Source organism: Geospiza fortis, unplaced genomic scaffold (genome assembly GCF_000277835.1).
Source record: "Geospiza fortis unplaced genomic scaffold, GeoFor_1.0 scaffold138, whole genome shotgun sequence".
NCBI lineage: Eukaryota > Metazoa > Chordata > Aves > Passeriformes > Thraupidae > Geospiza > Geospiza fortis.
This window is the reverse complement of record NW_005054307.1, coordinates 7,001,852-7,021,528: the sequence shown is the minus strand read 5'-3', so window position 1 is coordinate 7,021,528 and position 19,677 is coordinate 7,001,852. Positions and strand designations below refer to the sequence as shown.

General features: G+C 39.2%; 1 protein-coding gene across 1 annotated transcript in view; it reads right to left on the bottom strand.

The window, feature by feature from the left end:
* The window catches only part of CDK6 (cyclin dependent kinase 6), a 136,782-nt gene that overhangs the window by 17,414 nt on the left and 99,691 nt on the right, over nt 1–19,677 (bottom strand). The window contains exon 6 of the mRNA XM_005418576.3: nt 2,346–2,396. Within this exon, the coding sequence (XP_005418633.1) occupies nt 2,346–2,396 (51 nt within the window). The remainder of the gene's footprint in view (nt 1–2,345; nt 2,397–19,677) is intronic.

Sequence of the window (19,677 nt, the reverse complement as noted above, 5' to 3'; positions counted from 1 at the left end):
TAAGCACAGGCATAGGCAAAGCTGAAGACAAGAAACCAGGAGGCAGCCTGTCAGAGAGGGGTGGGCTGGACAAGACAGAGTGCAAAGGAGAGACATTTTTAGTTACACACGTAGTACTCAAAATCCCTTAATAATGAATGTCTGAGGAGCTGCTCCCACTCTAATGGTCTGGTAGCATCACCCTTTCAGTGACTAAGTTTGGGAGTAGCTTGGGAAAGTTTCACCTCCTGCCAAAAGTTCAGGCCTGGTCTTGAGAAATGCTAAGTACTTTCCACTCCCATTGATCACAGTGGGAGACAAGCCTGTTCAAACCATTGCAGTTCAGCCTGACATCTCTGAGGATATGCCACAAGCTGGTGGTGTCCCGGAAAAGCAAGAAAACATTTCAAGCCATGTATGAGGGATTTACCCTCATACACAGTGGAATTTTACTGACACAAATCACAATGCACATGCAAAGCAAAGGCAGACCTCAGCACCATTATCTCAAAGAATACATCAGTCCAGACTGCACAGAAATCCTGAAACTTCCTTCTGTCCAAACTGATCTCTAGAATGAGTCACTACTGCAGAAAGAAACAACCCTCCTACAAGAAGAGCTAGGCCTAACTGCAGGGGGTTCTCCAGCTGTGAAAACACAAAATAAACACTATTTGGCATAACCCCTCAGAATCCAAGACAGAAACTTCTCAATTATTTAGGAAGAACTGTACAAAAGAAGCAACCCCAAACTTTCTCTTTAAGTAGATGTGCAATAAGGAATTTCTTCTAAATTTAGCACAGCATTTTCTTTTCTTAGTGAATTCTTTTCTGCACAGGTAATCTCAGCCCCTAGGGATGGAAAGATCTGTGTTGGAGGCTGCCACTAGCAGCTATGCATTTAATCCTAGCCCAGTTAATTTTCATTTTCCCCTTAAATGTCACAAATTAAAGAAATCATAGCTATGTCTTTTTAAATTGTAAAGTATGTTGTATGTATAAAAGCTGTCTTCATTTAATAAAGCAGAATATTGTAGGACTAAAGTAGTAGTTTTGGCAGAAGAAGAAAAACTAAACTGTAAGGACTGATTTTTCTGGATTGGGCAGGAAGAGCTATTTAGCGCATGACAAATTAACCACACAAGTGACTCACATACTCATGGTATGGTATGCAGGAAAGGGAAGTCAACTCTGTGAAATCAAGACCTGTAATTTAGAAACCCCACATTGAATAATGAAAATGTTTAGAAACAGATATGTTATGATTTGAGAACTGGAAACAGGATTAAACAGAGAAATTCATTATTTGTTCAGTTTAAGCTTTTCTTAGAAATTTTACCATCTCTTTGGAATATCTTCAAGAAAATAACATTTTGGAATAATACTTCTCTCACTCTCTCTGTGCTATCTACTTCTTTTTTCATCCAGATCCCTGGATCCCTGCAGCCCCTCCATACAGAAAGGGAAGACAGAGGTGCAGAGGCAAACAGGCACTCACCCGCTGGATTGGTACCAGCTCTGTGTGGTTTTGATTTCCTACCTACATGGTATGTACATCAGATCTTAAATTAACATGCCTCTTAAAAATACAAACATGTTCCTTAGTCTGAAGAGCTTTTACAAGAAAAAGTAATACAATCCTACTTAATTATCATATTGGTAATATCAATAACTGAATTTTGGATGAGAAGTATTACACCTCAGAGAGTTTAGGGTCTGCCTGCCTCCTTAACATATTTGATGTATCTGAAAACCACAAACTCCTAGAACTGTAAAATAGTTTTAAAATCAAATAATCTCTGAGAAAGCACATATTAAAATGCTGATATTCCTCAGTTCTCACAGTTACCTTCCAGACCAAAATATGGACTGTTAACAGGCTACACAATAAATTTTAAAAGCTAACGTATTTTTTTATGTTTGGAAGTCTTTTCTGCAAAGATGATGTTGGTAATGATCTCAGAGATTTCAGCTTTTAATGTATTCCAATGTTGTTTTCCGCAATGCACAAAGAAAAAACAAAAAAAAATTTACTGTGTTTGTTTACATGAATAGAATCTCTTGCACTTAACTGTTTATGAATATGTATGAATAGTACATGCACAATATGTTTAAGAGACTTAAAAAGCCCAAACCCTGAAGTCTCCTAACTTCCTGATGATGGCTATCAGTTTTGCAGAACTATATTCCATGCTGCTTCCTCCTCCCCTTCTGACACAGAATACAAAGAAATATTATATTGCATGCCATAGCAATAGGAAATATGGAAATTCTAGTCACATTATTGCATAAAAACCTGGCAAAGAAATCTCATAGGGTTTCAATGTTGAACAGATACTGACATAAGGCAATTCGTTATTACTTACTCAAAGATTTTTCCTAGTTGATCAACATCTGAATTTCCACGGAAGAGTGGTCTGAAAAAATAAAAAAATGTTTTTAGGATGTGACTTGTTTTAATTAATAGAAATTTATATATGTCACTGACAGTTGCCAATGTAGGGTGAAAACGTGGGGGTTTTTTGAGACTTCGTCTTCTGCTATCTTCTGCTTCCATGCTTTATCCAGTCTGCAAGTGAATCTTTCAAGTTTCTACTAAAACTGGTAACAAAAAGGACAGATGTTATGTATTTTTGAATACACTACTTTTGAAAATTTAATTGTGCCCTTTCACATGAATGACATGATTTTCCCTCAACTAATACTGTCCTATGAATTATATAATTAACAAAATTGTTTTCATTACAAAGAACACTAAAATAGCTGCTAAGAGAGACAAAAACAGAGTGAATGTCATGCAATTCATTAAAACATAATAACATTAGAGATTAATTATTATGACTATAAGTTGAAATTTAAATTTCTTGCATACTGCATATTGGAAATGTGCTCCTAGGCTTAAGGGCTCAAATAAATGAGAATGGATTCATGAAGGTCTGTAAACAATGGGGTGTGAAACGGTACAGAATTTACCTTGAAGTAGAGGAATACTTCTGCTGCATAAATAAAGATACATTCAGGAAAGAAACAAATTGTTAGGCTGAATGTCCAACCAAAGGCTTTCAAGAAAAAAAAAAACAGTGACTAAAAATACTTTCAGACACACTTTTTCTGTTCAAAGTGCAATTTAAAATATTTTCATTCATCATGTATAAGATATTATCACCCCACAATGCCAATGTAAAATATGAGATTCTGATTTGTATGGCAGTATGTCTGTATTGCCAGTTTGTGTTGAACAACGGTGCAATTTTATGTTGAAACTCCCAAGATATTCCAACATGTTACTGACAGTGAGTAAGGATCCAGCCAAGAATGAGGGATCTGTGAAGATCAGGCCACAGACGTCGTGTACCACTTTGGTTCAACAAATGGTAGATTACTCCAAGAAACACAACTCACACACACTGCAAACTGAGATAGGAACTTGGGCTGACTGATAGCCAGGCTGCCTTCTCCATCTCGGCTCTCTAAGTACAGAGTATGTTGTAAACTCAGGGTTACAGTTTCTAGAACTGTTCAGCTGAGACACAGTGACTCGAAAGACAGCGCATAACCCTCTGCTTCCACTGGCACCTTTGGTTATGGAGGAACTCCCATTCTCCTGCCTCTCTCCACATACTCCTGTCTGATACAAGTCATCTGATACATGACACCTGTGACAGCCAAAGGCATCATTTCACTGTTGCTTTTCACAGGACAAGATCTCTCCCATCTAGACTGGAGAACAAAGAGTAGTCAGCTATGGTCCTTCCCCTCTCACTGCCCATATGCAGGAGCAGCTGTAGGATCTGGATCTCCTTTTGCTAACCATGAGTTCATACTGAGAAGTGGCAATTTCCACCTTGACATTCTCACAAAGGCACCAGAGCTCCATGTCACTGCGTGTCTTGTGGGTCCATTCCAAATACAGTAAGTGGACACAGAGTACTGAGACATTTCTTAGGCATAACAATCTCTGCAGAAATCTGGGCCATCAAGAAAAAGCAGTAAACTGGCAGACATGCTGTTCTTTGATGAACTAAACATGCATTTTGCCTCCTTCTCGTGTGCTGCCATTCAGGTAATGTCATATCAACTTATACTCCAAACTGCTTTGTGCAGGGACATTGAGAGAACAATTTAATCAAATCTGATTTGAAACCATCTGACATGAGATTTGATCTGATGAAGTAAAATGTGGTAGCCTGTTACTTGTCCATAAAGGGCAAGTTATTTAATTTGATTGTGAATAAATCATAAATAATGGGATGTTTTGCTTCTCAGATACACATGACATTCACTAACTGTAGCCACACTGACAAGACCATTGCAACTCATACTTTGGGATTTCTGGGTTTAAGCGTTAAGGTATATAGCAATACTGGTTTCTACAAAAACCCAAAGCTTAACCCACTCAGACAGGAGCATCTACTCCCGCCCTAAGCTTTGAGCCTGATTTTCAGAACATCCAATAGCTACAATCCTAGCATTGCTTGTGGCAGCAGACACACTGTGCATCTTCGAAAGTCAAGCAGAGACATTTTTTGGAACTACTGCTTGAAATTATCAACATACAGTTAGTCTGAGTATTTAATTTCGGCTCCAGCATTAGATTATTGGGGCCCTTTAAGCTAATAAAATCTACACATTCAAATAATCATATCTATGCAAATGGAAAGCTGATTTAATGTTTTAAAATGTATGCTGAACCTTGCATTAATGTGAAAGCCTGGCAATGGCAGCCTTGTTTGCAAATCACCTTAGGCAGTGTCATGCTAGAACAAGTACAATTCTTGGGATTTTTAAGGAAGGTTTTTCCCATCATTGCTGCTGTCTCAAATTCACTAAGGGCTGAAGCAAGAATTTAAGTTCTTTTGAAAGTATAATTATACAACACAAGGTGACCTTCCAACATACTTTGATATTTCATCAAAATGAAGTGTTATTAGTTCATCTTTCAGCCTCCTATCCATCCCACCATCATGACTGTAACAGGATGCCAACTCCAGGTTAGGCATCACTAGTATAATGAAATTTGCCTCATGAATTTTGGCTCAAGGTTCAACTGGAATATTGGATGGATGACTGGGGAAATAGATTTGTCTAATCTATTAGATTAGACAGCTGCAGAAAGCTCTCATTTCACATTTTGACACCAGTTACTCTTTTGTACTGATCTGACAGCTCTGCAAGTCACATAAAAACTTTCACGTCAAGACACTTAAAGACTCCTAAAGGTGGACATCAGCTCTCCCACCACTTTGAATTGAGAACACTCAGCAGCCACAGAAAAGTAAAATTTCACCTTTGTTCTTGGTATCTTTCACTTGACTCATACACCCACTCACTCCCTGAGGTTTATTTATGCAAGCTTGATCCAGAAGTTTTTCTTGAGCATATGTTCTCCTCTCTGCGATCCTAATCTGTGTAAGACTGGTTAAACTCTGGAGCCTGATTTTGTAGAATTCCTTCTTTTTTTCTTCAGAAAAGGCATGGAGCTGGGTTTGTGTCCTGTGGCAGGGGATGTGAGCCTGCCCTCTGACTTTAAAAAACACCTAAAATCTGTGAGTACATGTATCTCAGGAAAGAGGGACATTCCCACGGATGAAAGAACCATCCATGGGGATGTACTATCCTTTTGTGTGGTTCCTCAATCCTCTCAAACATCCCTGACTTTGCTTGCAACAAAATCCATGTTCTGAAGGCTCCAACACCATTGTTGTTATGGAACACACACCAAGTAGGGAAGATAGGACAAGAAGATTTGGAGTGCACCTGTGACATTTAATTTCCCTGTTTGCTCAAGGGGTCCTCAGATGGTTCCCACGTTTGTTGGTTGTTGCTTCTTTGATTTTTCAGGGCAATAGAGCAAGGAAAACGTTACAGGGAACATGCAAGGGTCCATCTTGTTTGGTTACTCCTCCTCCTGGCTTTGAAGCGAGGCCATTATCCACTGCCTCTGGAATGATGCCCACTGTATGGAGGAAAAGCCTTTTGGGGTGTGCTGTAGGACCAGAATGCCCTTAGCCTACAGACAGGAAGATATGACGGAGGCATTGTATTGCTAATGCTGTCCTGCTAAAAGAAACCCCTCCTGAGCCAATAAGCATGTACCTTAGCTCCTCAGGTACAAAATGTGCAGCTGCACAATTAAATGCATATTAGCTATGAGTCTGCATTGTGAAAGCAGAAGCACAGCAACATCCTCTGAACACAAAGAAACTTTTTTTTTACTGTGGGGGTGACCAAGCACTGGCTCGAAGAGGCTGTGGACCCTCCCACCTTGGAGATATTCAAAAGCCATCTGGAGATGGTCCTGGACAACCAGTTCTAGGTGATCCTGCCTGGGCTTGGACCAGATGATATACCCAGAGGTCCTTCCAATCTCAACCATTCTGTGATTCTGTGACAGTACTGAAATAAAAATACAGATCACAACGTAAGGTTGCAATGGAAAACCTAGAAATCCTGAAATGTTACCATCTGCTTATAGTTTAAAAGGGCTTGCACCATTAGTTTTCTGACCAAAAGGCTCTCATGCTTATATACAGCTGAAGAAATTAGATTTAACCATTTACCAACTTTAGGCTCTTTTTCTCTTGTCCATGCCTTAGCTCATGCTTTTGCTCATGCTCATGCCAACTTTCACCTTCACTGAATATTCTTTCTATCTGAACTGGATATTACTGTCTGAAAAGTTGGTTCTTTATGTCACAGACATTGTGCTTCATGTCTGCACTACTCAGTAAAAACTGAGATATAAACATTTCCTAAGCAAGTCTCCACAAAAGAATTTTCCCTGGTGCAACTCTACAGACATGCCAAAGCAATTTTTAAAGTATTGTATACAATGACAATGCAATGACACGCAAGAGATAAATGAGTTTTAACTGTAAACCAGCCACATTACTTCTAGATTTCATTTTCATTCTTTGGTCTACAAAGCAAAGAGAATCTAAAGCTTTTCATAAGGAAAGTTAGAATTTTCATAAAGATTGGAATGAAAGATACTGATAAGCACTGTTCTAGTCAAATATATAATGCAGACATCTATAATGCAGACGCAAGGAAAAAACCCAATAAAACCACATGCATTGCAGCACAGGAAAAGACTTCTGCAGGTTTCTTGACAGTGACTGACATTTTTAACTAATTAGTGTCATTCTGATTGGAAACTATCTTTCCATTTCTGACATTGGTAAAATGGACACATGGAAGAAAGGTCATGTGAAGAATGTATTGATGAATGAAAAAAGGTAAGAAATTCACTTTCTAACCAAAACATATTACTGAGCTCTCATGACAGTTCTGGAATTGCCAATACAAGGGCTTCCAAAGCTAGACAAGCCTAGTATCTTTCCAGATATGTAAGAAATAACATACAAAATAACTACCTAGATTCTTTCTGCTAGTCCATTTGCTCATTGTGACAACAGAAGTCAGGAATTCAAGCCCCTTCCTTGTTATCACAGAAAAATGATAAGGATAATCTCTTAATTACTAACTTAAATATATACAATATTCTTAGTGAAAAGCCTGAATACTGGTGATCCATGTGTACTCAGGAAGTCCTACAAGAACTCCCTAAAATGAGAACATCATGGGTGGAAAGGGTACAGCTTAATATTTGGGCAAGTGGGGCTTAGACACTCTGGTTGAGAAGATGCTGAGAAGTTGTTTTGGGAAGAAGAGCAGTGAATTCAGAGTATGTAACTGCAGCTTTGAACGCATTATACAAAATGAGGGAGGTGTTGAAAGTCCATGATTATTTTACATAGTGAAGAAAAAAATGTAAAGAGAAATGGTATAATGAGGGTACATGGAAGTTGTACACGAAATTTTAGAATCTGTGTTGTAGCAGTTAAGTCTAAGGAGTTTGTATGTCTGTGTGTGTAAGAGCAAAAAAGTGATGGTGAAGAATCTCAAAAAGCTACAGCCAAGTAACATTTGCCAAGGAATCCTGCATCATGCCATGGGAAGCCTGCCAAACTATATAGTCAGAGATATATTAAAAGGATGGGATGGGTTTTTTCTTTTCATATTACAAAATGTGAATAGCTAGTAAATAATTTTGTCAGATTCTCATTTACTTGTTATGAAGAAAATATTTTCATTTTAAGGATTAAAGCCATACATGACCTAAAACTGAAATTATGAGATGACTAGAAATAACATGATCTGGACTGTCCTGTGGAAACCTTTATTCAGAGGGATTATTTCTGAGCTGATTCCTTAGCCACTCTTGTTGCTACCACTGTTTCTCTTTGACAAATTGCCTGCACAAGTCTGTACTACAGGTATGAAAAGAAAAAGTAAAGCAAAAGTAAGAAACAAAAAGTATCACCTTTTAAAGACAAAGATCATTGGCCTTCTGGAATGTAAGATGAATAAGGTGCAATATGAAACTTTAGTCTGAAAACAGGCTATGCTGACAAGAGTTCACACTCTGGACAGTTACCCACTTCCAGTCAAAAGTGACTTGCTCAGCTGTTGTGTAATTCAGAGTTCTCATTTTAAACCTAACATTTTCTTGTACTTCTCTCTCTCCTTTCCCTTTAATAGTATCTCTGTGTGGGTGGGTGCCAGACACTGCATAGGAAGAAGTTACTTCACGTAGAGGTTATTATACTTGATCATAAATTGCTCAAAACTTTTACAAAACTTATCTTCTCTCCTCCAATATGTAAGAAGAAAGATGACACAGATAAACATTACGACTGAGGAAATACTCTTCAGCTAAAATCTGACAGAAACCAGATCAGCCATCTTGAGTTTCTCAGTTTAGTCTTTAAAAGCCCAATTTATTTTATTCAAAAATCTATCATTCTTCAAGTTTGATAGTATCACAATTATGAATAAGAGCTCTAAGATGGGGCTATGTCAGTACTGAACTATTATTAGAACCAGATCTAATGCATCAAAATAAATGAGATAAATGAGATAAGCTACAATAATTATTATTTTCCCTGGAGTTTCTCATGTCACCCAGTACACAGAAGCAGATTAAAAAAGTGGTAGTTTTGCAAACTTCTAGTTCTGTGGTGTGTTGAATTTGCTCCCTATTGCTATCCAAAATGAAGCAAATTAATTCTCGGACTAAAGATAATATTCTGACCCCCAAATGTACATCTGGTCTAGTTCATAAGAAACATATGGGGTCTCCTTCTTGAAGAAGCAAACCAAGAGCTTTCAGAGCTGGGTGCAGATACAAGCCAGTAAGGAAGGACCCAACTTCAGATGTTCCCTTTGCACGCATAACTGAAAGGGAAATGTTAGTAAAAGGGAAACCAAACAGAAGCACCATGCACAGCTTTATGACCAAAGCAGGGCCAGCCTACTCTGTAGAGTGAAGTTTATCCAATATACATAATGATCTCCCTAAGTAAGAGAAAATATACCCATCTTCAAAGCTTCCTTAAGAAATGGCAAAGGGAATCTTTTTCTGGGTGTTTAAAATTTGCTTGATATCTTTCAGGTAAGCATAGTCCCAGCTGGCCTTGGAACAGAATGATGGACCTTGTCCCCCACCACTGACATAAAAGGGAGCTTTTGCACAGACATCAATGACCCCAGGTTCAAGCCAAAGGAGATCTGCTTTCAAGCCTTTATTAAGAAATAAAAATCATGCTTCAAGAGAAGGATACATAGATTATATATATGTGTACACATATCTACATACCCACACATATGAAGTTCCCAAAAGCAAGGTAAGTACAGATACAATCTTTGGCCAGAATATGCTGTAACACAGGCAGATCTCATCTGTTCCTGAGCAGAACTGCTTCAGAACTCATCACTGAACATTATTTTTTGAAACAGAAAAGCCTTGATAGGTTGAACGTCCTTCACTTACTCTCTCATCATGCACGTCACAGTTCTCTTATCTGTGGACATTTGTTTCCCTGCAAGATTTGTAGGTTTTTTCACTAGGGCTTTAAGGGTTGTTATCTCAGCTCAGGAAGCATGATAGAATAGTGACACCTTGAAAACTGTGGCAACGTCTGAAGCAAATTCTGTAAATACATACACAACTGACCTTGGAAAAAGGGAAGGGAAAAAAATGTCTCTGCTCAGTGTGGAAAAAGAAGCATTCCTTTTGTTTTTACTGACAGTTCTACCAGCAATAAGTGAACTGTGTATTAAACACCCATCTCATAATTGTGAGCAGTTAAATTACATCTACTTGTCCATCAGCAGTTTGAAATTAATGACATAACTAAACTGCATGCTTCTGCCTTTTGAAAGCAGCCTGAAAGAAATACTGATATGACACATACAATATGGTCATGGTCTTCCCACAATCACTCAGTTCGATGCATTCTCTTCTCTTTCATAAACCTATTTCATATCCTTGTTTTACACGTGCACTCTTTAAAACTGTCACGTCTTTGCCCTTCTTGTGCAACTCAGTTGTGGGGTTTGAAGACAATAACTGAGGTATGGATTAGATAAAGGCTGTCCTATGTGGAAGGGTAGGAGCCAAGAGGGCTCCTCACTCTCCTGTTCATTCAAACAAGCAATGGTGCAAATCAGTGTGCAGGACACTGTGCAGGCAGTGTGTGTGTGTGTGTGTGTGTGTGTTTGTGCAGAGAACCTCAAGCCTGTGAACAAATTTGCCCATATTTTCCTTGAACAGATCTATATCCTCCCTCCAGAGCAGGTCAGAGCTGTTTTTCATCACTTCTTTGATTTAACTCATAATTTACTCCTCACTTAAAAATGCAGTAGACAGCACTCCAAAATGACACATTTTAGCGAGACTGAAGATGCTCTTTAAATCCTGTATTTTGAAGAAATGGTTTTAGAACACCTGTATCACAGCAAAAGACCAAACTTCAAGGTAAACAAGAGGAGTTGCAGTCTGTTCCTAGTCTTTATCAATTAAATGAAATGAAAGCAGTCTTCTACATGAAGTCTTCTACATCTGCTCCTTCATCCTGTATCCTGAAATTTCACTGTGAAAATCTTTTCAAATCACAGTTTTCAGATACAGGATAATTAATTTTTTTCTAGTTCTACAATTTTTCCTGCAATGCCAAAATGACTTCAAGAAAGCTCGTCTGTTGACATTTACCCTTTTAAAATGGGCTTTGCTCAAGAGTGCCTCTAATGCTGGACTAATTTTAATCAAGGGGGTGGATATAGAACAGGTTTTAAAGTCTGAGGCCCTCTCATTAAAATTCAATAATGTTCTACAAACTGGATATATTTTCATTCAGATTGCTTTCATGGTACAGCTTTAGGCTAGTAGGTTTTGTGCCATTAGGTTGACTTCTCTTGGAATAAATTCTTTTAAACCAAATGTTTAACCTTGTTACCATTCTTGTATCAGGTGAAAGACTATGCACACATAACTACTGCCCAGAGGGAACTAACTCTTACCTACCTGGGATTCTTCCTTATCAAATGGAAAAGAAAGTTACAACACATACACCAGTCTACATGCTGGTTCATCTGACCTCCCCAAAGATACTGAGTAAATTAACATCCAAGTATGTGTTCCCAGGTTTTCTTGGGCTTCATCTCTATCTTAGTAATGCTAAGCAATGAGCTTCACAGATTAAAGTTTACTCAATGGATAAAGAGCTTATACTCTAAACACTTAATACAAAATAATGTGAAAGAATAATGCCACAAATGATGATTTATTTTCACCATTATGAGCAACATAGAAAATGGTGCATCTATGTGATTAAATTACTAGTCTAACTTTGAAAAAAACCCCACCAACAGACTCTAGAACTGGGAAGAGTAAGGCAAAAAAGCAAGTATCTGACTATAAGAGCATCAGAAAAATTCTGTTAAGTCAATCTTTTCAGTCAGCTGCAGTAATACAGTGACAGAGTGACAATGAGGTAATGGAGGCTGCACATGGGCACTCTGTGAGACTTCAGAAAAGGGAGCTTCAAGAGATGGCAAATTTCCATGTTTGAAGGGAAATACAGAATTCAAAGATGTTCTCACAATCTGGAACATGAAATTCTCAATGCAGAATAAAATCTAAGGAAAAATGAATTTTTTTTCCCTTCTGGAAAAACATTAAAGGCTAAGAGACAGAATCCTTGGGTTTTCTCTCCATCTGGGCTTCAGCTGCTCCTGTGCGGTGTCAAGTACATGTTTTGATCTGTGATCACTTCATTTGCTCCCATACTAGGTGTTATGGCACCTGTTGCTTTAAGCCCCTCTAGATTTTCAGATAAACCTGAAACATCAGAACTGTGCCCACCCACAACTAATACATCTCATCACCCTCAGCTGTAATAAAACACTCTTGGTCAGAAAAAATTCTGTAAATGGACTATAACCCTTCAGACAAGAAAGGCAGAGAAAACATTTCACTACTAAATGGCTGTTATGTGAGCAGAGGTTAAATTTCAATTTCAACCTTTTTCCCCAGCTGCTGAGTCTGAGTGTCAAAAGACATGAAAGTGGATTAGAAGGATGGTGTGAAGAAAATACTTTAATTTTTAGCAGCTGTGCTGGCTTACAGTGAATTGATAAACACCTGCAGAAAAGCTTGAGATAAATATTTAAGGTAGAAAGTTACGTACAGCAACCATGCGAGGAAAACTGATACAGTTTTCAAAGGCCAGTTAAACTAGCTACAACTTTGCCCTAAGCAATACTTTGTCCCATGCAATACGCTCTTAGAAGAGAAGCGGTGAGATTTACATTCACTGGCCCATGACAGTGTACAGTAATCCAAGTTCACCTATTAGGAGCTCTCTGGTTATTTATCCTGTTCAGCTTTTAGTGATTTCACATAAAATTTTTCTCCCCACTTGAATCCTAACCAAAAGAAAGAGTAAGTTAGTTTTTATATTAAAGAGAAAACTGAAAATCTAACTCCCAGGTGATGACACTGCTCAGATGCCACCCTCCCCTATGCAACTGCAGGACATTTTGTGCTGTAGATTTGTGTTACCAGGCTCCCCAAATTTTTTTTTAATGCTATTATCTCTGCTTTGCCGTTACTGAACCATAAGCCTTTTGTGCTGTCTATGGCACAGCTCTATTGGTTTTTGACATAATTTTAATGGGAAAAGCACACAACTCCATCTTTCCAAAATGAACATTCCCTCAGTCTCTGAAATACCGAGCATATGCAGCTCCTTGAATCACCCATATCATGAACTCTTCTTTCCCCACATTACCAAAGTGTTTACCACCTTTATGTCCACTACAAGAAGTTGCTCAAGATCCAGATGGAGATGGCTGTCATTTCTGAAAAAAACCCAACCTAATCTGTTCAGAATTAAAGAAAAAAACAGAATCCTCTTCTGGAGCAAGTGTATAATCAAGTAAAAGCCTCCCCCTGTGGTAAGCCATTTTATGCCTTGCTTTTCATACAGTTGTGGCCGGCATGTTTGCCAAAAATAAAGGGTTTGCTAAAAAGTCTAGGCCCTCTTTAAACTCAGCTCGCACTTTCCAGCAAAACGCCCTCAAAATCAAACTCTTAAAAGATCCAGGAGATGAGCATCACCTACGTCTCCTTTTGCAATTACTTTACAGGAATGGAAAAATGATTCCAAGGCAGGACAGAAGCAAGCAAGTCTGTTTCTGTGCTTGAGTGGGTAGGAACCCACCCAGAATATGGTTCTGACTCTGTACATGTACTCTTTCACTGCTAATGGTCTGATGAGATCTAGGTTTAACTGAGCACCTTCATTCTTACAGCAGCACAGTATGATTAATCACTGCCAAACAGGCTTAATTTAACAGCTACAGATAGAAACATTACACAAAGATCTCCTGCTATGTATACTTCTTTAGATGCTGAAAGCTTGCCCCAAATTATTTGGATATAAAGAGCACTTAAAAATTATTAAATTGTGTAGAACAGCATGTATGCTGTACTGACATAATCATAAAACCTGTTTCGTGGACATAATCTAATAAAAAAGATCTGATAATTCAGTGTAGTTGGTGAAATTCTGGATGATATAGCTCATTGAGTTATGTACCTTTAGGTAACTGATTCAGACTCAGTGAAAATCAATAGTAACTGAATCTTCATGCCAATTTACTCCAGTTCAGTTGAATAAATGAGTGGAAATGAAGTAATCCCTTGGATGAAATTCGTATTTGACAAATGTCTATATTCCGAAAGCACTTACTACTGGCCAACTTTGATATGTTAGGAGAGAAGCTACAAATATGGAGCATATTTAAGTAAAAGAAGAAACACTTTCTCAGAGTTTGTCTTAAGAGTTGCATCTGGATGGAATTCATTCAGTGCATCTAAAGGGAAGCATAAAAGGAAAGCAGAGCAGATTATGTATGAGTTTCTGCAAGAAGTCACATGGTTTGACCATGCAGATAGATGGTTCCTAAAGCACTGCAAAACTCAGCATGCCACAAGCACAAGAGAACAGCCAGGCAGGTCACAGGCTGACACCAAGAGCCTGTCAAATCCTGGCTCTGCCTCCAGCAGTCAGCACACCATGGTGGCTCTGTCTCACATGGACTCATCTGCACAGGGCCAGCAGGTCAGGCAGCGCAAGCAAGCAAACGCAATCACAGTGCCACAGGCTGTGTGCAAACAAAAATCAGAAGCAAGGCAACAACACGTGCTTTCATATCACAAAGCAAACTATGGCTTCAAAGGAAGAAGCGACAGGAATTGCTGTGACTTAGGGTGAGCTGTATCCTGCCAACACCAGGCCCCCGATGGCAATGGCAGCTCCAGCTACACGTGGGTAACACGTGCTGCTCTGTGGCAAGTGGCACAGCAGGAGAGGCTGTGGCCACCTCCCTTCCTCATCAAGTTAGGACTCTATCCAGGTCTTTGACATCTGCTGGCAAGTTCTCTCCAGTGGCCTCAACCCTGCAATACAGGTAAGCTTTTCCACAGAGACAATGGGGAGCTGCCTTTGGGCACCATGATTTCCTTGGAGAAATTGCTTTCCAGAAATCTAAATTTCAAACCTGCTTTCTCGTTGACATTTTGAGGTCTTCTCTCACAGCCAATTATTTACTTGGTACAAAATAGTACAATGTCTCAGAAAGCTGTTATGTTTTGCTCTGCTATCCTCAGCTGTTTTTAAACTCCAGAGATTGTCTGTTCCTTTAGGTCTGCTTTCCACTTCTCTCATGCACATTTATGGGGTTTTATTAGATATAAAGAACATTTAACAGCCTTGGTGTCCAATATACATGGAGAAGTGCTAGTCTGAAGTTGTTGAAAAACTCAAATATAAGACAGATTAGTCCTATATACTTCTCAACTAGTACATATTGTCTTTACAACTGACCAATGGTAGCTGATTATTAGACTTCTTTTTGGACAATCAAACACAGAAAATTCAGTAAAGGCTGCCCAGATCAAAATGTCTGACTAGACACTCAATTTGGGAAAAAACTCCCACACTGGGGAGCTCAGCAACATGAATCACAGTTAAAGTCTAGTCTTTTTCCCTCCTCTCCAGAGTGCACCAGTGTCCAGGAAAGGATCCCAGGAATTTAAATACCGTTTTGTAGCCATTTTCCTATGAAAGAGAAAAGTAAATAAAAACAATGTTTAGTTGTATTACGAGTCAAACGAAAGTACACAGAGGTTCCCCCAGTCAAACTCTAGGCAGAAAGCAAAGTCTTTCCCAGCCAAGTTCCTGCAGAGGGAAGCTGTGTGAAAGAGCCACGAGACCCTTTCAAACAGAAAGTCTTTGGGCAGTGTACAGCTGGCTATCCCTCTTCAGGCTAGAGAGCAAGGGGCATGGATGACATTGCTCTGCTTCTCTCCTGTTCTCTGGCTAGTGGAGTGACTGCTAAAAACAATCTGCAGCTGGGGATCCCACCAAAGCAGCCCTCAGGCTGCTCGGGCTTATCGCAGGTATGAACTTGTCTTGGAGATGCTCCAGAGGACACAAAGGTGTTCACAGCAACTGGCTAGAAGCTGTGCCCAGCATAGCTCAGATCCAGATGTTTCTGCTGCCAGCTGCATTTCCAAATACCCACTGCAAACACTAGGATGTTAAGACCAAGGACGTACATCATGACTGACATGTTGTGGTCTTTCTCTTAACCTCAAGCTCTTTTCCTCTGACCTCTGGCAAGACTAATTCAGATTGTCACAGACTGGAACACCGAGCCTCTAAGGAATGCATGTATTTTTAAGGACTATGTGTTCGGGGGGATTCCAGCCTAGTGCTGTGCCACCTGCAATGAAGAAGCTACGGGAAGCCCTCCAGGAGACCTCTCGCATGAGGTGCTATCTGGGCTGTGTGCAGCCACTGGCTGCCAGCCCAGAGCCACCCGGTCCTGGTCCTGGTCCCTCAGCCACTGCCTTGCCTGACACGACCCCACACCTGAACCAAACAGTCAAATTAAACTTAGTCAGCTAGCACCATTTCATATTTGTACCACTGCTTCAGGGTTCCCTTCTGGTTTTTTGTCATGGCTAGTGGCAGTTTTTGGTTTCTATGGTTTATCAACGGTTTCCCTTACCAACAGATCTATTCCTCTGACTGAAAGTCTGGCACAGCTGGAAACTAGAAGCAAAACCACAAGTGAATGGCCTGGCACTGCCACCCATCTCCAACCACAAACCCATACAGTTACTGGATTTAACTAACGGCTATCAATCACCCCAACTGCAGACAAACAGGTATCAACTAGAAAAGGCTTGAGGAAAAATGTGAGCTAAAAACCAACATAGTAATTTTCTTTTAATGAGGTGATGCTGTCTTGGAAATGCATTCATTTCTTACTCAATACTTATGGCATTACTCTGAGTGTTTCCCCTTCTCTCTATTAAAGTGTGTTTGTCCTTTGCCTAAAGCAATGCAAGTTCTGCCTTGGAGGCCAGGTTAAACAGAAAACAATCCTCATTATCCAAAAAACTGGAAAAACATGAACAAGTGCAGTCTTCTGCTTCCTTTTATATTAAGTTTCCTTAAGTGTGAAGCAGAATGTCACTGTTGTTCTATCAGATCACTAAGGTCACTCAGTTGAACTGTGGCTTGTGTCCATTCAACTTTAAAAATACTTGAAAAAAATTTTCGTAATAAGGTGGCCACTTATCTGGGGAGGAAGAAAAAAATTCCAGTTTATTAGGTCTAGTTTGGAAAAATGATGAGCCTCCCACACACCCCTATGCACATGGGATAAAAAGCGCAAAGCACAGAACTTTGAATGCTGACAAGATCTTTCTAAGGAACAAACCTTCTCCCAGTACAGTTGGTCTGGACTGTGGTGAACTTTTACGGCACTTGCAACTTAAATCATACTTGTAACAAAACAAGATAATTTCCAAAAATGGCAGAAACAAACTCAGGCCGGAATTGTACAGTACTTTGGTTCAAAGGTTGCAAATTAAGCTGTGTAGCTTTTACAGTCCTAAGCTGCAACATTTACCATTGCTTGTTAGAACCACAGACAAAACAGAAAAAGTAAGCTGTTATTTTAGTTCTTTCTGCTACCAAGATCTAACTGTAAGCAAGCACACAAGTGAATGATTACACTTTCGAGCTCTTGGTCCACTAGATATGTTGGTTTAAGGTTCACTGGAAAACAGCAGATAATGTGATTGCAAAGTCTGTGTTTAAATTGCTGCGTGATAAAGAGACCCATTCTCTCTTAAACCGCATTTAAAATGTTTGGCAGTTTATATGGAAAACCTAACTTATAAGCAGCATTCATGGCTGTACTTACTCAGTTGCTTTTTGCCATGGCTCTACTGTCTTGGTTTTATTACACCTTCCCTCCCAACATCCAGTTATACATCCTATTTTTTCTTTTGTTAACAGAGTCCTCTGCTTCTCTCTCTAGCTTTCTCTTCTTTCCAACCTAAAGAAGACTGAAAAAATATTACAGATCTTTTCTCTGCTTTTGAAAGACATTTCAGAAATGTGCTGAAGATAAGAGAACACAGCATGAGAAGGAAAAGTTAAGCTAAGAACTGAAAAGAAGTAGAAATTTTCCATGTGGAGGAATATAGGATCTAGTAGGCAAAGCCAAATATTCCTACTGCTGCATAGCTACCATGCCCACTTAAAACAGTGAGGACTAAAATACCAGATATGCTGAAGCACAGGAAAATAACTGACAAGGAATTAAGATGCATCTGAAATGATACTGTGTCATAGAAATATGCCTCACAATTCGTTGCATGGCAGTATTCATATTTTAGAGGCTCTTTATCATCTTCAGAGCCTCTTTTCAGACTGCGAAAGAATGTGCTCTTGGTACTGTTCTTGTATGTGCAGAAAGGTAAAATAAAACTGAAGTTTTCACTACTATCAATCAGAGTTGTCTTTCTTTCTCACATTCAGTAATTCCAGGATTTCATCTGCAATATCCATACACACAGAGAGAAGTTAAAATATTAGTGTGTTGACAGTTCCCAATGGTGTGCAAATAAAGATAATTTTAAAAAAGACAAGGAATATAATCCTTTCCCATAGAAATCAGGCTAAGTTTATCAACTGATTTTAGTTTGAGAGAGTTCTGTCTATGGTGGTTTATATGAATATGTAGTCTCTGTTCTGCTCCTATCCAAACCCAGGTATCTGCAGTCACATCACTGATGCACCTGGGCTGCAGCTGGAATATGTCCTATACTTAGAAAAACAAGCTCTTTATTAAATTGTAAAGTATTTTGCTGATAATGTTTCAGTATATGATACTTTACTGTTGATCACGGGCTTTAAACAAATGTTTCTGCTTTCATAAAGGTTTGGATAATTGAATAATATGAATCAAAATAAAAATTTAAGTAATGACATGCTGTTACTTAATTTGAAGTGAGGGCCATTTAGCACACATAAACAACCCCTCCATTGGGTATGCATTTCCAGAGTTACAGACTGATTATTCCTCAAGACCATTGAACAGCAAAACAACTCATCGTAAGGAATGACTAACCCAGATTATGTCAGGAGTACAGGACACAGTACTTTTAAATTTCCAAGCAATTCTCTGCAATAGCAGGATTTCTGTGAACAATTTTCCCCAAAGCCCACTGTCTTCTTTACTTCAATCTCCAGATGAAGAACACACTTAGGCCATTGAGAACCTACAGCGCTCTGGCATGTTGCCAGATGTTTTTTTTTTTTTGAAAGGGTGAGCTTAAAAGCCTGTATCTGTGAGAGATTAGCACCTACAGAACAGCTAATTGAGACCAAATGAGAGCATGATGAAACTGATGCTAGTTAGGACAGACTTAGGAAGAACCGGACTGCAGATCTCTCCCAAGAGAAAAGCTGCCTGTCCCATTCAAAGCACCAGGGAACTGCAGGCTCTGTTACAAGTTATCACTTTGTTGCCTCTGGTAACAAACAGGAACTGAACATCTTTCTCTGGATAAGGACATGCATACAGCAGCTCACATACTCATGGTTAGACTTCCTTTATAGATAGCTTTTCATGTGTGTGTTTGTGTGTGTAGTGTTTTAGCAGACAGGTAACAATAATCATACTCCTAGAGTGGCTTTAATTCGGGCAAATTTAACTTATACACTCTCTTTTGCTTGTGCCATTTGTTGGATGAACATGATCAAGTGGTTGAAGAAAGAAACAGCCAAGTGTAACCCTCATGAAGCCCAGAAGAGACTGTGAATTCCACCCTTAGCCTCAACTCTCAGCTGACAGTTCTTCATAACTCCCACATATATTGCATCCCTTATTTTGCACAAAAGTCTCATAGTCCTGGGTTCATATCACAGATGAGGCAGCTGCAAGCTCGTACAGCATCACTGATAGAAGTGCAAGGAAGCTGGG